Genomic DNA, 19,792 nt, shown 5'->3' with positions numbered 1-19,792 from the left:
TCTTTTTCGTATGTGTTTTATTGGAGGTTGGCAAACCATCTTAAAGCACATTTACTGCCACCTACTAGTCTAGAATGTGGGTATCAATGATAATCATCCAGATGTGTTGGACCAGAGACACATCGAAAAGTTGCAGGACACCAGCCCTCCAGGCCTGGGTTTGAGGACCGCTGATCTAAACCTTTATACCAAATATTGTTTTAAACATATAAATAGTATTGTATTGTTATCCATTTTATTATTATTTGAGGAAAGACAACTAGGTTGTACAGTGTTGCATTATTGGACTACTGTTATTATTGTTCTTTGTGGTCTGATTTTATATATTATTGTATCAAAGAGTCTTTTCTTTATCTTGCTGGAGCACAGAGGAGTTGGAAGCAAAAGTCATTTCAAGGTTTTGTTTTAAACATTATGTTTCTTTGCAGAAATGTTCCAGTTTAATGACTGGAACTTCCTTTGATATGTCTTTGTGGCTTGGTAGAAGTTGGTTAATACCTGCTCAAGTGAATCACAGAAAAGCAAATAAAGACATTGTTTCTTACTTGAGTGGTCACGCTGACAAACTCATTCATGTGCACGACGTGCACATCAGAAGCATTTCACACCATTCCTTTCAAAGTCACTCCTTAGCCTAGGGTCACAGTGTCTTTTTATGATAGTATCCAGTTCTATCAGGGATCATTTAATTCTGCAGCATGATTGATACTGGCAAAGGTTAAATGTGAGGGGAAAAAGGTCTGTTCTATTAAGAAACCAGTGGTTAGTGGAGACCTCCCACTTAAATATTATTATTTTCCACTTGGTGTGTGTCTGTGTGTGTAAAGAGTGTTTGTTTGTGTCACTCATTGTTTTGTGAATTCGCAGGTGATGGAAGTAGTTGCAGAGGACCATGCACAGGTTATTTTAAATAACCTAGATAATTTAACAAGCATTGACAATGCAATTTGTCGATCCAGTGTTATTACTCTGACCCCTATTAGTGTCAATGGGCAGGTTCATTTTAACCTAGATGGCAAATCAGGATGTTATCTCCTCACTGGAGTGGAAGTGGTGTAAAACAAAGAAAGAAGCCCTTAATGGTCATTTCAAAGACATTACGTCAGATTATAGTGACCAATGAGCGTTATGAGGCAATAATGTTTCACGCTGTTATTCCCACAAAAATCATTTAGCAGTAAAAATTACAGATCAGGGAGTAATTATAAACTACTGAGTTATAAAGGAGAGTGCTAGTGCTTATTAAAATGCCCATTCTATTAACCTTTTTCAACAAAATGTTTTTTTCATCTCGGCTAAGAGGCAGAAAGTGACCCAGAGGGATATTTGCCTGCCCTGAAGCAACTCTCAATGGATTCTAAAGCAGAGTCTGAGACAGCCCTCTCCTTTTCTGCTGTAAGTTACCTCTTTTCAAGATAAATGTCATCATTGTTGTCTTTTCCGATTCAGAAAAAGATAACCAGAAAAAATGCCAGTTATTGTATTCACTACTACAATTATTTTATAATGTTTATTCTCTGGAATCTGTTTCTGTTTACATTTCTTTGCACAATTTTCAAGTCTTTTTGATGGTTTTCTTTAAGCAGAGATCTTCCAATCCAGACCTCCAGGGCTGGTGTCATGAAGCTTTTAGATGTGCCTCTGCTTCAACACACCTGAATAAAATACCGAGATTATTAGCAGAAGTCTGGAGAACTTGACTGCATACTGAGGATGTAATTCAGCCATTTGATTCAGGCGTGTTGGACTAGAGACATCTAAGAGTTATAGGAAACTGGCCCTCAGACCTGATTAGAGGACCCCTCACATAAAGCTTGTAGGTCAAGGGAAGAATAAGGTGTTATATCGTTAGTCCTTTCTGCAATAACCTTACCAAACAAGGCCGCTACATTACCTTTATAGAATTGTTTTAATTTAGTTGTTTTCTTTGTATGAATGTGAATTATATTGTCACTTATTGTGTTTTTTTTTTTTTTCTTGAATGTATGTGTTTTTAATATGGAGACCTGTTAAACCCTGTCACCTTTGGGACAGACTATAATGAAGTCAATCAAGTGAAATGGAGATTGGCAAACCAGTTTGCTAAGCTTCAACTTGACTGACTGTGAAAAAAACGACTTTGCAACACATTGACCCAAGTCATCTGTCATGAGCAGATGAAACGGCCTGAACCTGAAGCGACTTGGATTTTGAGGCTATCGACTCTTCATCCATACTCCAAGAACTTGTTTTCCAAATGGAAAGCATCGCTGCATTACTCTGAACCACTGAGCAAACGTCCAGTTCTTTTGCTCCTTAGCCCAGCAATGGGAGTATATTCAGGACATTGTTGCATATATCCTAAATATGTCTTTGTTGTTGCTTTTCAAGAATTCACTCCATCTCAAGTCCACACTCTATGAATATTCCTCTACCTTTACAATAGTCCCAACACTGGGATTATTCATGTTACTCGTTAAGGTTTTCCTTCCATCCAACTTTCAGTGTGCTACAATACACTTTATCAGTGATATCAGCTCACCCTTACAGAGCTCACCCTCTGTAAGGGTGAGCTTCAAAAAGCAAGAGAACTATTCACCGATTTAGCAAATATTTCTGATCATAAAACTATTTGTTTTTCTGATGCAGCTTGAAGACCCTGCTTCAGAACAGAAGCTTTTTCTGTCCAGCTCTCACAGTCAAACAGAAGGTGGAGCGCCAATTTTAGTCCAGCTGTTGGAGTTTAAAACTGACCTCCAGGATGTCGTCGAAGAGCTGCATATTCGAAGGGTAATGTAGTCACTGCACTGACCTACTAGGAGAAAAGCTTTAAATCCCTTTGGTCAGCTACTTTTCACTACATAACAATCTGCAACAGGCCTGATGGATAATGATAGATGTCTTATGTAATTGCAATAAACCAAGGATATTCCTCTTTGTCCTGATTCTTTTAATTCTTCAGTTAAAATTCCTATTGATGAATGATAGTGTGACGCCTATGGTGTGCTGTTTGCCGATCATAGCTGTGAGATTTCATATTGAGGAAACTGGTTTTATATTATTGCTCAACCAAGTGCTTCCGGCTATCAAGGACGAGCCCAGCTGGGTTACATACATTTAAAAACAGGATTGGGGTCACAGAAGCCATTTAGCCCTTGACAACTAAGTATAGAGTAAATTTGCTTGTTTGAAACATAAATAAATCTTCCCACTGCCCCTTTGGCAAGCACTTTCAACATGAGAGTACTTAAAGCTTAAAGGAGCAAAAATGGGATGTTGGTCATTTGTTGCCATTTGGATTTTATTGTTATTGTCCTGTTAGCTCTGACAAAAACATTATCGCATCTTATCATCCTCAGGCAAAATAACACTTTGCAGTGGTGCTGTTCAGAGTGGAGGGGTTAGGAATCAAGAGGGTGACACAACACTGCTGGACATTCCTGAGCAGGTCAAATTCCAGGGAGTTTTTGAGTGCAACACACTGCTCACTCGCTGCTTCAAATTTGAAAAAAAAAAAAAAAGAAAAGAATTCTGGATATGGTTTCAACGGTGGTAATTTGTGACAATAATAAGTAGTTTTTAATTTTATTTTATTTTTTTCCACAAAATTTGGATTAAAATGAAAACCATGCTGTGATCCTGGGGAATTTAAGGATAAATTTTGTGATTGCTTTCAACTAGACTTTAAATTTACCACATTTTTAAGCTCCCATGCAAATTTATACAATAGCTTTGGCAGTTTCATTGCCTACTAAAATCCAACCATTCGTAACAGCAATTAAATAACAAAAAAAAGACTCATCATGCAGATCATTATGTAGATGGACATTGGTGTTGACTTTTTTACAGTTTGTGTCAACAGCTCTTGAGATTTTGTCTTTGAATAAATCCTAAACAGAATGAATATATTTAATATAAGGGATATAATTTGGGAAAGTAAAAATATTTAAAGATTACAATTTGATTCATGAGGATTCCAAAGCTTAATAAAACCTTTCAGTTTGTTTGTACAGTCTTATTTTTTTAAACACCCTCTCACTCAATTTCTACTCCAAACATATCAGCTTTATGTTCTATACTTTCTTATTGTTTTGTTTTTTTTTATTTTGAATGCAGTGCCACGCTGGTAGCATACTTTAATGGGAACTTATAAAATAAATTCACAGAGCCAACCAGCTCCCACATGCTCATAAAAAGTATTGCATATACAGAGAGAGCTGTTGACTTTTACCTGCCTTCTCCTAAGGAAGAGGGAGGATAGGGATGGCGTTTCACAAATATAACCTCCCTTTTAATGCTCCACTCTCACAGGGTGCTTCTTCAAAAAGATACGGTGGACTGAACCAGAGAAACTTCAAGCAGTTTGCAGTTGTGGCTCAACTCCAGAGTTATTAACCCAAAGAATGGGAGAGAACATGTTTATTTATTTTACACTTTGTCTGCTTGGACTGCAGTCACCGAGCGTTAATCCCCATTTAAATTTACTAACTGGTTATCTAGTTTAGAAAGTGTTTCCATTTGAGATGGTCTTATCTACAGAGCCAGTGTAAAGTTTGCATACCATTTCTAGGTGCATGAATATCATAATATGCTTCTTCCAGCAGTCCAAAAACATGACTGTTAGGTTAATTGGTTTCTCTAAATTGTTCTTAGGTCTGCTTGTTTGTATGTGGTTGGTTATTTGTCCCATGTGGCTCTGTGAACTGTTCAGAGTTCATAGTGTGAATGACTGCTGCAGACTGCACAGACAATGGATATGTGGATGCCAGTGATGGGTGTATGCCATGTTCACAGGCTCTGTATCGGATATTACTTACGCTGGAATATCAGCAGCACCAAAACAGTAAATATGAAAACACCAGTTTCCCACATTAGCGCTGCACAATATGAGGAAAAGATGTGATGCTATTGCTGAATAGTATGAATACAATATGGTTTTTGGCTGGACTTTGTTTAACGTATATGTGTTGTCAAAATTCAGCCTTAATAAAGACAGTGAACGTCAGTCTAACTGTCTTTATTAAAGCAGTGGTACTTTAAATTTAATGAATTTTGTGGTCTGTGAATATTTTAGATATGCCAGTTTTGGCCCCAGGATGAAAAGGTTTGGATACCACTGACTTAAAGCTAACCTTTCAGCTTTTAAATGACAAAATGTTCAGTCTGTCTGAGATTAAATTTGGGCTTTAATTGGGAATTTTGGCCACTATTTCTTGTCACATTCAAAGTTCAATCAATTATTAGATTGGAGAAACTAACCAAGTAGTCAGAGGTCGGTAAATATTGTGACACCAGAGATATAATGAGGTTTCCTCCTCTTCTTTCTTTTTCTGTGGAGAAAGTATCTTGAGCCTAGGACATTTGTTTTTCAAAAAAAAAATTCTTGGTGTCCGTTTTAGTGAGATTATCCCTTCTCATGTTTTAGGATGCAGAGACGCGCTTTGAGGATGAGATCAGTAAGCTTGCGCTGGAGAAACAGGAGCTGGAGTGGGAAAAGGTAGAGCTTACAGTAACGAACCTCTTTGCACTGTTGTCTTTTAGAACAACTCAGTTGTACGTCCTGAATGATATGTAATGATCCATGAATGATTTATGAATAAAATTTCTGTCTTTTTTTTTGTCTTTGTGCAACAGGAATCCCTTCAACATAAAATAGAAACCATGACAAAGCAGCACACTGCCTCGCTCGACTCTGTGAAAAAAAGGGTGTTTTATTTAAAAATCCAAACAAAGCTTTTTAATCACAGTATTAATTCATAAATCCTAAATATAATTTATCTTCCTCCTTGTAGTTTCAAGTCAAATTACAACACACTGAGGAGGAGAAGGTACGACAAGCTTATTTTTTCTCTGAAACATTTTGGGAGAAAAGTGCATTTCATTCAGTTAATGCTAAAGTGGAGTAGTAAATTCACTTGTGTCAGGCACAAAGTCTTGGCCCTTGGAGGGGATTCTTCCGTACCGTGCTTTGGTATTTATTACTGTTTTTGACACTCACAATAATAATATCACATTTCAGGGGAAATACCAGGTCAGTGCAGAGTTAAAGGACAAGGAGATTAACAATTTAAAGGAAGAGCTGAAGTCATTGCAGGTATTGAGAAGTTCAGCATTCAGTCTCTTCTTTTTCTCTGTTGTCCTCCATGAAGCAAAAGCCTTTATTTTTTCCTTTCCCCCCTTTATTTATAAATGAATAAAACATATTCATATTAACTCAACAGGACAAGTAGATAAAAAAAAAAAAGTCATGCTTGATCAGAGTAAAGGACAAAGGTCTGACTTGAGGGTAGTTTGTCTGCAGGCTTGACAACACAGAGGTGATATATGGCTGTCCACATGGCCGGCTGCACTTTAACAACCCAGCTTTGTTACAGAGACAATAGAGTCTGTTTTTGATATTCCATCTGGGAGACAATATAGGTGGTGTTTGGTTTAAATGAAGTTCATTAGTGTGCCTTGGTGTGATAAATTTCTTTAATTTAAAACATTTTCACATGAGTAACAATCAGGAATGAAGTTACTTCAAACGTGATGTAACTTTACCATGTGTGAATGTTTCAGTTTAATCGAAATTAGCGTTTGTTTTTATTTTATTCGTAGTAAAATTTTAAACTAATTTGAAACTGATATTGGTGCAGATTAAAATGGTTTCAAAGTGTAAACAGAAAAAAAAGAATGGGGACAAGAGCACTGAGTCAGCATTACTTTCACTGGGGTAAAAACATCAGTATAAATGAAATCTACAGTTAGGATGAATCTTGCCTGCAGCCCAGCATCAATATAAAGATACACTCTGAAATCTTAATTCTATAGGAATTCACCAGGTGGTCATTTAAAGTTCCTGTGAATCAGTGTGTATCTGCGACGCATTAATCCTCCATGCCTCCCGTAACTCTCAACTCGTTTTGTATTTTCAGATGAGCGTGCCGGGTTTGAAAAAATAAGCAATGTTTAAACTCCATTTCTGAGGTTTTCTGAAATTCTTCAAATAGTTTTAATGCCTTAACTAAACTAAACAGTGAGGAAGGATGAAACTGGATATTAACACTTTCTGAGGCCTAGTGTTTTGTTTCTTGTCTCATACATTCCTGTCACACTGTAAACCTCCAAATTAAAATTATTGTATTTTTGAGTATTTGTTTTGTCTTTTGGAAATAAACAAGCCTAGGACTTAATTCAACTTTCTTAGACACTGGAAAATATTTTTTCACAAAAGCAATTTAACTAGTTTCTTTTTCCCTTGCGTTACTCTGGAAAAATTATTCTGTAAAATTGTGTCATCCTTACTTTCTGGTTTAAAAGAAAAAAGAAAGTGTCCTTTAATGCACCTTCTCTTCTTTCTTTTTTTTTTTTTTTTTACACAGTTGCTGAAATACAACTTGGAGAAGAAATCGAGTGAGCTGGTAAGGAGGAATCCTCCATTTATACAATCTGTTGACAGGTGATTCTTGAGAGGGAGGAGAATTAAACGAGGAAGATGAGGGACTGGTGCTAAGGAGGCACTGGTTGAGAGGGAAGAGCTCATCACGAGTAACAGACAGGGAGTGTGACTCTTTGAACTGCCACCACAGCAGAGGAAATATCTCTATTAAAATATTTTATAACTGGTCTTCGCTCAGTTTAACCTTCTTGGCAGCAGATTCAGAGGGAGTTCAGTAGAGCTGGTTGATTGGAGAGCTGGAGAGAGGAATGAAAGTGAAGGGAGGTAAAATGAGGAAGGTGGAAAAAAATCTGCTTGATACAGACAATCAAACTATAGCAGCAGTGTGAAGAGCAATAAAGTGCTGTGAAGCATGAGCGGAGTTGATTCTTTCATGCTTCTGAAACACTCGGCCGCTAGCTCCATTAAACAGGGATCATCTTAAATATTTGACTCCTTCTTCTTCTGCACCTGTAATCTGTGTATCTCTGTCTGACAGAATTCAGGACAAGTTTTCCAAATTTCTTTCTGCCTGCCTTTATAAATACTTTTTCACAGACTCGTGCTTTATATCTGAGCACTTTTGATACAGCTTAGAAGAAGGTAATAACAGAAACTGACAAGAAACAGAAATGATCATAAAATTAATTAAATTCATTTTAGTTTATTTATATAGCGCCATTTCACAAAAGATGTCATCTTGAGGAAATTTGCAAAAATATAATTTCAATTCGGTTGATCCTGGTTATCAAACAGGGCAGTAATCCCAGTAAATTATTCAAAGTATTTTACAAAATTTCTGTCTAACTTGCATCAAGTTCACTGATTTTACAGCAACTTCTCATACTGAGCAACCATGCAAAGACAGTGAGGAGAAAAAACTCCCCTTTAACAGGAATAAAGTACAAGCAGCCATCTGCCACAACTGACTGAGGGTTTGAGGAGACAGAGCAGATACATAAGTGAAGGACTTTAGTTCCCTCTCTAGAGAGAGGAAACGCACCATGAGACTAATGTATGGTTCTCCACCTCCACCACTGCTAGTCCACAAATCAGCTGTTGCGGAAAACTACACTCCCTCTTGTCCCCTGCTTCTGCTTCTGCACGCGAGCTTTGACCTCTGAGTACATCTTGGGGATTTTGCTATTTGCGAAGAATTTTCTTGATGGCATTAAGTAAAGTGGAACTGCTCCCTTCATCAGCTTCAGGATCACAGGTTTAATGAAATCATGTCTTTGGCAATGAAGCATGCCACAGCATTGTTCAGGTCTTTAGCATGCTTTGATGTGGGTGCATAGTTGATTTGTTTGCTGAATTGTGCGAACTGATTTTCACCATTTGACGTGGATGACTTGTTGCTGCCAGAGCCTCCACTCTTTTAAAGCAACAATGAAGACAGATATTTAATTGGAATTTCCCCTCTCAGGTTAATTTTAACTGCGGGGTCCTCCACAGGAACAGAAGCTAGCCCTGCAGAGTCGCGCAAAGGACAGCCACCTGAAGCAACTGGCAGAGGTGGAGAAAAGATTCAGTGCTCTTTCCAGACAGTGCGCTATGGTCAAACAGGCTCATGACAAACTGGTGCAGAACGGTAATATATGACTAGATTAAAAAAATACATGCAAAAGAGCTTTGATATTTTTGTTGAAGTGACATCTATCCATTATGTTATTGATAATTCAATAATATAATTATTATATATTACTTATTTATTTTATAGTTTGGTCTTCAAGCTACTCAAACTGTAATTCATGCTGAAGAAATTTTACTTTTCTTTTTAAAATGGAAAAGTAACATTTTCTACTTTTGTATTTCCTGGATTTAGAAAAGCTCCAGGGAAGGGCAATCACAGTGTTCTAGGGCCAGTGTCCTCCAACTATTAGATGTGTCTTTGCTTCAACATACCTGAGTCTAATACTCTTGCAGTAGCACTCTGGAGAACTTGACTGCACATCAGAGGTAATTTAGGTAGTTTAATTGAAATGGGTTGGACCAGGGAGACATCTAAGAATTGCAGCACACAGGCCCATGAGGACAATAAATATGGAAATAAAGATTTTAAAAATTTTTCTAAAACATTTTCATGATTAACTCACAGGGGATGTGTATTAAACATACCATATAAGTTAGGTTGTAAAATGCAAACCAAGTTAGCTCGAAGCAATCAGATCAAGTACAATGCTTGAACTTGTCTCCGTGTTGCCGTTACTTTCTTCTGCCGTTTGATAAAGTGCTGAAAACGATGTTCAAACTGAAGATGGAGTTTTGTTTGGCTCGTGTGGTATTGCAGCAGCACATTGATTCACGTACAAGTTTTCTGACTCTCAGTCGTTTGCACTAAATCTCCATCATTATTTTACAATTTAAGTTACAAGCAGAGGTCATTGTCAAGTTTGTCTAAATGCCCCTTTGGGGTTATTTTGATAACCTGTGAAAAATGAAAAATGTGCTCTTTTTGGCAGCAATGTTTAACACGTAAGCCAAGAAAGAATTCCCACTCTGCTGACAGCAGAGAAGACCGATCTATCACATCATTTCCCTGCCCTTTTAAAAATCCTACTCTGCTCATACTTTCATGGTATATCTTTGTGTTAGTCGGTTTGGACAAGCTATGTCCTCTGATATTAGATCTTTTTCTTCTTTTTCTGGCTGTAATACACATAAGCCCACAAGGATCTGGAAAAAAGATGAAGTACTTTTACAATCTCTTTGACTAAATGATAACCTTTATTGTCTCTTCTACTTGTCCTACTTCAGTGTTGTCAGACTTCATACCTATGTCATGCAGTCATGTTTGATGGCAATCTAATATGTATTTTTCCTAAAGTTGATGAGGCCATGAAGATAAATAACAAGTTGACTTCTGCCAGAGAAAAACAAGAAGGAATCATTGATTCACTTAAGAAGGTATGAAGACGAAACAAATTACATTTGACTGTGACTCAGTGGGGGGAGTTGTCATCAATCGGAGGGTTGTGGATTTCATTCCTGCTTCCTCCTGTCTCCTGCTGTTGTTCCACTGAAAACTTTCCAAATTGCCTATCAATCTGCGTATTGATAGGCAATATCACATTTATGTGATAGGCGCACATAAATTGGTGAATGTGGCTCTAGTGTAAAATGGTTTGGATGGTCAAAAATGACAATGACATTTTTATAACCCAACTGCATTTTAAAAGATTCTTTAAATCAGTTCAATTTATTTTCACAATTGTCATGGCAGATCCCAATTTGGTTCAGATTCAATCAAATCAACCCAAGGAAGTCCAATCTGACATACAATCAGATTTAGATGCAATTACACATAATCCAGATCAGTCTTCATCATAATCTCAGTATGTATTACAGTTTTATAATAACTTTAACCACAGCGGATAAAATGCTTAAAACAAGAATCATGGTGAAAAAGTTGTTTTCCTAAAGATGCCAACCTGATTACTTTGAAATGTTGACTTTACTACAAGTCTTAAATCCGAGTGTTTTTGCATTTTGTCTGATTCTTTTGCAGGAGTTAGAGGAAGTCTGTAACAAGCTCATAAAAGAAAAGATGAACTCAGTCAGACATGAGAAGATCCAGAGTCGTTTAGGGAGGGAACAGCACATACAGGAGCTGCAACAAAAACTCCACATGGTAACATGGGCATCAGTAAAACAGGGGTCTTCAATAAGTCCCAAAACAGTGTATTTGGACCTAAAAAAGTTAGAACAAAGTAATCTTTGTTTAGGAGTCTGAAATAAACAAGAAACTCCGGGAGGAGAATGTTGCTGAACGAGCAGAAAAGCAGGTAAGGAAAAAGAAACATGACAAGCTTTTTTGTTCGTTTGTTTAGAATAATTGTAAAATGTAAAATTTAATGGAAAAATGCACAGAATCATATTTTCTATAAAATTGTATAAATCTTAAATTTTCTGTTTTATCACGTGGACTTTATTGTATTAATATAAATTCTCTGTACCATTCAGGGCAAAACTTGAGTGGAATAGAGGAACTTGGTAATGTTGGTATGCCAGTGACTTTTGGGGATTTCATTAAGCTGTACAGGAGAACAATGCTCAAAACAGCTTAAAAAAAGTCTACTAAATTAGCTAAGTAGAAGAAAAAGAAATGGTTTTCACTATATAAAGAGCTAGATTGCTACTTATGCAGACATCGTAGGCTTCTTTTAACATATAAAAAATGTTAAAAGGAAAAAATATAGACATCAAGATCTTTGGTTTAGTGGTAAAAGCTTTCAAGGAATAGAATGACAGTTCCAAAGATGTTCTTATTTAGTTCTGTGGATCTGTGTTTAGAAGTTGATGAGGTCCCTGCAGCACAACCAGCAGCTGTTGTTGAGTCAGACACAGACCGTAAGGAGAATCGAACAGGAGCTAGAGAGTCAAACAGGGATGTTCAAGGTCAGACTTTTTCAGTTTTTCTAATTTTTCTTTTAGAACTTTAACATTTAGTCACACAAGTTTCCCCACGCTGAAAACATGAGAGTTCTGTAAAAGATTCTTGTCAAATGCAGATTCACCTTGTGACTTTTGTTCACTAATTTTATTAACAGTTGGATGCTTCAGCTAATACTTGTCACACATTACTCAACTCATTGTCCCACTACTTTGCCCTCTGGTGTCCTTTCAGATGTGCCGGTTCCTTGCAAATGGAAAAGTTTCTATTTCCATAACTGGTGTGCTCCATGAGCGCCAAATTACAATCAACTTTCTGAGATTTAAAATTGTTTTGTGCTCTGAGTCTTAATTATTTTCAAGATTGTCTAAAATGCACATAACAGAGTCAAACCAATCAATAAAAAATGTAGTTTCTGAATGACATAAAAATAGAAGAGAATTAACTATGTTGCAATTTGCTGATGATACAAAAGAGGATGTGCAACAGTATTGATTAAAAACAAAAATATAACTTTCCAGAATGAGTGACAACTAGTTACATTTTTAGTACCATTCAGGATTTATCATCCTTGTTACAAGCGTTTATTGGACATGAAAAATACATCTAAGAATTAGCAGCACAGGTAAAAAATGTACTCCTATTTGTTCGTTATTTCTTTGAATTGCATAAGAACTGTGGAGGTGTATGTTTTTATTTTTGACTGAAACAAATTCATTCCTTCTTGGAAACCCTGCACCTTCTTAAGTGCTGCACAAGGAAAACATTCTTCAGGATCTGTTTAAATTACTATGAAAACACTTGTACAAAGACATGAATAAATGCCAGCCTCTGTTCCATCTCATAAATTTGGTGAATATGGTGCAGTACATCACAACGTGTACATTTGTGAATAAAATCCCCCCGCAGCTGAATGATAGTATGTTTTTCTCCATTTATGGCTCTGCAGTTTATTGTTCTCTTTCCTTTGCTCTGTGCCACCCCACCTCCCTCCATTTTAATTCTCTCTCTCATTAATTTATTAAAATCATTACTGAAATGACACAAGAAACCTGATTTGTATTAGCAAGCAGCGCTATCGCCATCTTTCTCTCTCTCTTGGCCCTGTTTAAAACCTTCTGTTCACTTTAAATAAACTCATAAAAATTTAGTATTGCATTGAAATCTTATGGGCAATTAATTTTACGGCAGGCCCTTAAGCAAGAACGCGAAGTGATGCGAGAGAATAGAAAGACAATGGAAGACAAAGTGGCTGAACTGACAGAGAGCTACGCTGCTTCCAAGATGAACTGGGACAAAGAGGTAAAACAGAGACTACGCTTTCGTGGAGGTGATGTAAAGACTTTTAATGTAAAGTTTTTTTCAGAGCAAGAGCTTTTCAATCTTGTATTTTCTTTGTTTTTGTGATCACACAGAGAGAAACATTACTGACTCAAATTAAGAATGAGCAGTCAGACTTTCAAACCTTGAAAGAAGCTTGTGAAGGCTTTGAGCTGAAATGCGCGGACCTGATCTTACAGGCCAGCTGTCAAGCACAGCAAGCCGGGAAACCACCGGTAATAAATGCTCTTTACTTATGTCTGAGGCTGAAGTAATTAATCAGATTAATCGTGATGAATTGATTATTGAAATAATTGTCGACTAGTTTAGTAATTGATCATTTGTTAGCTGGAGTGTAGGCACTCAAAAGAGTAATTGCTGAAAAACATTTTCAGAGTAGTAATTAAGCCAAAACTTTGTGTGTATATATATATATATATATATATATATATATATATATATATATATATATATATATATATATATATATATATATATATATATATATATATATATATATATATATATATATATATCTCAGATCTCAGATTCACCTTTTGCTCATTCATTTTTAATTGGTTCCTCCAAAAAATAATCAAAAGATTAGCTGTGTTGACATTAGGTCAAGCAAAAACGGCTGAGCTTTTCTCATGATGTTAGAAGTATTTTTAGCTGCAGATGCATCCAATGCTACAAATCATCACGTTTTCACTTAAGTAATATGGTATTCCAATTTAGACAAAAATAAGAAAGATTCTTCTTAAAAGACTCTGTATTTGAGGTTAATCAAATGCACTGCAATACATTTGACCTGCATTGCCAACTTGAGGTTCTCAATATTCCTATTAACAGTTGACCGTTCTAGGATTGAGCTGTCAAAAATAAAATATTATAACTTTAGATCAGTTTTGTGTTAGAACTGAACATAAATGTGTGAAATCCTGTTAGTTTTCAAGGTTTTAACAGTTTATTCCATCATTTCATTATATTTAAGTGACTATTTTCTTTCATAGATGAAAGACAACAGTCAGAGTCCTCTTGTGGTGACCCAGCTCAGTCCTTTCAGCTCAGTCTTGGAAAGATTCAGAGCTGAGGAAACTGCTAAGGAACCAGAATCTAGCTCTCAGCTGCCTGACCTCGACAGTCTGCAGTGCGCTGCTTCCTCTCAGGCCAAAATCCAAGATTGTCTGAAGGACACAGGAACAGCTTCAAAGCTTGCTGCTACTGGAGCAAATGGAGGTCAGCCTTCTGAATATAAACAGGAGATAAGGATAGTTTTTGATTCCATTTTGAGAACCTTAAATTTATTTATCTTTAGGCCAAAAATGCCATCGGTTCATGATGAAACGATGTGGGGGTTTTGAGTACAATGCTGTTAAAACAGCATATTTTGTCAACATCTATACCTTTCCTCCCCAGGTCAAGACGAGGTGAATCATCAGCAAGAAATTATTAAACAGTTATCATATTTCACAAGCAGCGTCCCTGATAACTCTGAAAAAAACACAGAAACCGCTGGTACAAGTGACTTAATTGGACTTGATCAGGGTTTCCTGAGTAAATCTACCTGCGTCAGTACATCAAACCCTGGGTGCGCTTCACTGAATGGATCTACAGAATTATTTGAATATGAAACATGTGAAGAGAACATAAAAGGAAATAATCAGAAACATGAGAGAGGGCAGAATAACAAAAAGGAAACCAACATTACAGAACAGGAGGTATTTCAAGAAAATGTGGAATGTGAAAGAAATGCTGCAGAAGAAAGAACAACCCCAGTTCAAATGGCAGATAGTACAGACATGCACAGGGATTCTGAGGGGTCAGCAAAGGCGACAGAGAGGACCAGTTACCCAGAAACAGAAACAAGAGCTAGAGGTGAGGGAGAAGTAACAGATGGAGTAAAAGAGAGAGGAGAGTCAGCAAAGCATGCATCAGAAAGTCCAGAAACACAGATACCAGCTCTCACGACTGCTGATATGACTGAAACGAGCCTCGGCAGGCAGGTCAATGACTTCATGGATACTGAGCCGCCGTCAACTGTCTGTGAACCCCTTAACTCCACAGAACGTGTTTCTCTAAAAACCACAGAGAAGGATGGAAATGTAAACAGTGAATTTACTGTCAGCACAAATGAACACAAAGTGACTTCAGATCAATGCAGCATCAGTGCTGAAGATGAGATACATATCTTAACCACAACGGATCGGACGTCTTGTCTTGAAGTTCAGTCGATCACACTTTGTCAGATTCCAGGAGATGAGAACCCATCCAGGGAAACATTGGGTGCTTTTCCTGCTGAATGCGCCTTCCAGACGAATCCTGCTGGAGAGTTAAAGCAAGAAAACAAAGTCCAGGTGTGCCAAACAAACCAAACTGAAATTGGAAGATATAATCCTCCACACGTCAACGCCGATATGACCCAAACAGATGAAAATACTGATGCACCTGTCAGTAAAGAGTCTGAGTTAATGAGAGAACCACCGCCGGAAATTTCAACGAAGGAGAGTGTGCGGCTGACGTCTGCTGTGGCTAATGATGAAGATGATGCACAAAAGAGGAAGTGGATTCAGCCAAATGTAAACACATGTGAAACTGTACATATACCTTCATCAACATCCTGTTTAAAGGATGTATCCATGGAGGCGATCCTTCTACCAGATGTTTCAACTGAAAACATTCAGGAGGAAACAAAAACCAACACACCGAAGGATCCTGGACTTAAAGAAATAACCCAAGACAAAGGCGATTTGAATCTCTCTATTCTGCCAAGTCATGACAATAATGGATGGCCAGAGCTTGACCGTTTACAGCTTCACCATAAGAGACCTAATGCTTCGTTTGATTTGTCCCCGATGAGCAGAAAGCCCTGCAGGTCTCTGTTTGACTGGGGGGCAGCTCAGAGAAAACGGTTCTGCTCTGGACCAAAGTCAGATGGATGCGGCCTGCTACAGTTAAACCAGGTATAATACAATTAAAAAAATAAAATATCTGCATTTCAAAGGCAAGTTTTTAGGTCTCGAAGTTCAAAACTTTTCTAGATATTACATTGTATAACAATGAGTCAATAATTTTTTATAAGTGACGATTAACCAAACCATTTCAGAAAGCTTAGTTTAAGAATTCTATCTTTAAAAATGAGAATAAGTTGCACAGTCATGCACACAGAAACCCGAAGCAGCAAATTTTTGAAGTTTTATTAGAAATTAGACAAAGGCATCACTTTCCACCAACAAGGTGCTATGAAGCAAAACAGAAACAAAGACAGAAATTTGCTCTCAGTGAAGCAGAGAAACCACAGATTTTCTTAAATGTATTAAATATAAACGCTGCAGAAAAATAAAACGTTTAACGTCTGGGGTTCATGAAGCTCTGGTTTTTCAGGCTCCCGATGTGTCTCAAACAGATAGTACAGGGCATTCCCACAGCACTATACCCATGTTCAACGAAAGCAAGCAGAACAAAGGTGATGGTTGACATCCTTTCATCCTTGTACGACTCTTGATATGTTGACGTACAGTACAGACCAAAAGTCTGTACTTTTGGTCTTCTAATTGAATTCAATTAGAAGGTGTGTCCAAACTTTTGGTCTGCACTGTACATATCAGCTGCACATAGTTTACCCTCTGCTATAATGATTTTTCTAACTCTATTGTCATTCTTGTCTTTTTTTAAAGTCCCCTTGCTCATAATGAGAGCATCTGATCTATTCAATGTTTCTGGAGCTACATCCTCTTTGACGGGTCAACAGAGGGGAGAAAACTGCAGAGAGGAACCAGCAGAAATGGTAAATTGTTATGAAGGAAGATTCAACTGAGATGCAACGACGCAAATGAGCTAGAGCAATTCAACATTTTAATAAAAAAAGTAAATGACACCCTGATACCCCAAAACAAATCAGTTGGTTAACTGATCCCCAATAGTATAAGTATGTTATGACAATGCCAAGGAATAAGCTTAAAATACTTTGGGTCTATTTGCTTGGTAAGTGATAAAGTTTCTGGTGCAGATATTAGTGCTTGCTAAACATCAGTAAACCAAAACAACACTGTAAAGAGTGGAGGACTGACAAAGTCATTCAGAAAAAAACGTCTGGCAGATGTAAGGTCAATAAATGATCCAGGAATCTGCTGACTCATTGGATGGACTTAGTTTTCCACACAGTGCTTCTTGATTGAAACCTTTCTATATTAAAACAACAAAACAAAATATAGTATATTCTGTGTATTATAAATCATCATTGCAATGTTTCATTTTAAGCTATAGAGGTACTTGTCCAAGGGAAGGACTTTAATTTGATGTTGAACAGGAACGGAATGTGGAACACTTTTACATAAAAGCCTCAGAGGAGAATATATGAACTAGAAATAGCTTTCCACTGACCCAAAAATGGCTTTTTAACATTTCTTTTCACAATCTTTAAATATAGGAGCAAATTTGTGTATATGCCCAGACCAGATGAAATGCTCTGACGAAGTTTCTTTTTGGGGGATCCTGCTGAGTCAGGTGTTGAGTGAAAGAACTTAAATGACCTCACAGACATTCTCAAACAGCCAGACAGACAGAACGAATGACCTGTGGAAGAAAACCTAGCTAATGATCCTCGGGTACCCCTTCTTTCTCACTTACTCCATCTTTATTTGTTGCACTTTCCCTCTTCCTTTCTCACTTCATCATTTGTCTCTCACTCACTTTCCACCCTCTCTTTGCTCTCCTCTTTTTCACCCTCGTTCTCCTTTGTCACCAAAGGAGACATTACAGATTTGATCAAATCCAGGCGCTGGCCGTCAATACAGCACTGAGGGGGGAAAAAAAGTTGAATAAATAACAGTGACAAGCAAAGTCTTCTTTTTAACATGCAGACTCGAAACTCTGGGAGCATCAACCAGAGTTCAGTCTGAGCCTGGCTACTCTCTCAGTTGGATTCTCTTACATGCCATTTGCTGCTGCTTGATACTTGATTCACATCTATGTTGAGTTAGTGTTGCATTTCCTCTGACAATGAATCAAACCCTCTAACTACCACATCTTTTTACAGACAGGATTTGAGTATAAGATGCCAAAAGGTAAAATGTTTGATTTATGATTTGTTTTGTTGTCTTCTTTTTCACAGGACAAGACACTTTCTTTGTCCATCAGTTCTTTTCCACTCACTCTCTCCTCTAATACAAGCAGCAAAGGTTCACTGCAGACCAACCTGGAGTAAGTATGTTTCTGAAGGATTGTCAGAGTTATTTTTATCCAAATGTGAATTATTGTAACTATTTAGATGTATAACAGTTTATTTATAAAATATTGTAATAACCTTGCATCATTTTAATTCCACTTCATAATTATTTACCACTTTGTGTTGCTGTGCAGCACAATAAAATACATGAAGGTTTATGATGGGAAAGTGAAAAACGTGTAAAATATAAGAGGAAGGAATTCTATTTCAAATCTCTGTAAATAAATATGGTTCTATGTATCCTTTAGATAATTTTTTTTCTTGAATCTCCTATAATGTGTTTACTGTAAGTGACTAATTTCTGTTCATACCAGGTGTAGCAAAGCTCAGAGCTCAGCTCCAGTTACAAGGTCAGAGTCGGAGTGGGATGTGTCCTGTTCCCAGGAGAGGGAAACCCAGCAGTCTGCTTTCAGAGCACAGATCTCTAAGATCGAACATTTTCTCAACAGCGAGAGGCTTCGACTGTCCAAAAGACGACGAACTGACAGCTGAACAAAACTGATGTATCCACAAGTTTAACAAGTTGGTTCATTTTTCGTGTCTTAGGTTTAAATATTAATAAGTAAAACTTTTTTTTGTTCTAAAATCCTATTTTAGTTTAAAGCATACATGAGTAAACAAATTTTTGCTTTGTAACTTTACACATTAACATTAGTATATAAAATTTTGCTTTATCCTCAGAACTCGGTGCTGTTCATTCGTTGTTGTCAGGTTTGGGCAACTGCTTCAGGAGGAAGGCAGTATTGATACAACTAGAAGTTTAAGCTAATGTTTGGATAAGGTTTTGTGTGTTTTCATAAGTTGAATTTGAAGCAGAACTTTGTGAATCATTTTACTCTGCATAATTTAAGAACGTTCTTAATGCTGTTTTTTTTGTTAGTAGTGGGTTTTGTAGCCACCAATGCCTTGTTAAAGGAAGTAGCCTGATATAAAAGGGTATAAAAAGATAGTGAAAATGTATTTTTATCTCTGAATAAGCCTAAATTATTTCAAAGTAAACAGCCCAGTCATGTTACCACAGAACAAAAGTGGTTAGGGGAAAAAAAAAAGATTCTACAAGCAATTAACACATTAATTAATATGGCAATTAACATTAACCTCATATCCTCAGAGGAGCTTTAAATGTGAAGGAACCTTTAGTCTAAATCCGTGCAGTTGTTGTTGTTAAAAGTGAAATTAGATGTTGGAACACAACTGGTAACACCTATTAATGCTAATTAAGAGACACAACCATAGAGGTAACAATTAGCACCGAATACACGAACCCTAATTAACAGAAATCAATTAGGGAACATACAGACCAATTAGCTCACTGTAATTTGCATCTCATTAACTTTATGTTCCTGTTGTGAAATATAAAGACCATGAAGCACAGACAGCTGGCTTCTCCTTGGTATGATTGCTCTTTATCTTTGTCGCATTCTAGACGATTTTCTCGGATTTTGTTTCAGTA

The 19,792-nt window shown here is 37.0% G+C and overlaps 1 protein-coding gene across 5 annotated transcripts in view; it reads left to right on the top strand.

The window, feature by feature from the left end:
* The window catches only part of LOC122835803 (paramyosin-like), a 25,560-nt gene extending 5,768 nt beyond the window's left edge, over nucleotides 1–19,792 (top strand). For 3 of the 5 annotated variants that reach the window (XM_044125155.1, XM_044125154.1, XM_044125156.1), the window contains exons 2-21: nucleotides 1,301–1,395; nucleotides 2,629–2,769; nucleotides 5,405–5,476; nucleotides 5,614–5,685; nucleotides 5,772–5,807; nucleotides 5,999–6,073; nucleotides 7,344–7,382; nucleotides 8,855–8,990; nucleotides 10,227–10,306; nucleotides 10,908–11,030; nucleotides 11,125–11,184; nucleotides 11,693–11,797; nucleotides 12,984–13,094; nucleotides 13,208–13,348; nucleotides 14,126–14,351; nucleotides 14,532–16,075; nucleotides 16,497–16,578; nucleotides 16,790–16,899; nucleotides 18,226–18,314; nucleotides 18,654–19,792. In XM_044125155.1, coding sequence (XP_043981090.1) covers nucleotides 1,351–1,395; nucleotides 2,629–2,769; nucleotides 5,405–5,476; nucleotides 5,614–5,685; nucleotides 5,772–5,807; nucleotides 5,999–6,073; nucleotides 7,344–7,382; nucleotides 8,855–8,990; nucleotides 10,227–10,306; nucleotides 10,908–11,030; nucleotides 11,125–11,184; nucleotides 11,693–11,797; nucleotides 12,984–13,094; nucleotides 13,208–13,348; nucleotides 14,126–14,351; nucleotides 14,532–16,075; nucleotides 16,497–16,578; nucleotides 16,790–16,899; nucleotides 18,226–18,314; nucleotides 18,654–18,831 — 3,465 coding nt within the window. In that variant the 5' untranslated portion in view covers nucleotides 1,301–1,350 and the 3' untranslated portion in view covers nucleotides 18,832–19,792. The remainder of the gene's footprint in view (nucleotides 1–1,300; nucleotides 1,396–2,628; nucleotides 2,770–5,404; nucleotides 5,477–5,613; nucleotides 5,686–5,771; nucleotides 5,808–5,998; nucleotides 6,074–7,343; nucleotides 7,383–8,854; nucleotides 8,991–10,226; nucleotides 10,307–10,907; nucleotides 11,031–11,124; nucleotides 11,185–11,692; nucleotides 11,798–12,983; nucleotides 13,095–13,207; nucleotides 13,349–14,125; nucleotides 14,352–14,531; nucleotides 16,076–16,496; nucleotides 16,579–16,789; nucleotides 16,900–18,225; nucleotides 18,315–18,653) is intronic. The other 2 variants (XM_044125153.1, XM_044125157.1) reach the window with 2 other exon arrangements.

This window comes from Gambusia affinis, linkage group LG08 (assembly GCF_019740435.1).
Source record: "Gambusia affinis linkage group LG08, SWU_Gaff_1.0, whole genome shotgun sequence".
Taxonomy (NCBI): domain Eukaryota; kingdom Metazoa; phylum Chordata; class Actinopteri; order Cyprinodontiformes; family Poeciliidae; genus Gambusia; species Gambusia affinis.
Note: the sequence above shows the minus strand (reverse complement) of the source record. Positions and strands in the feature narration are given on the sequence as shown.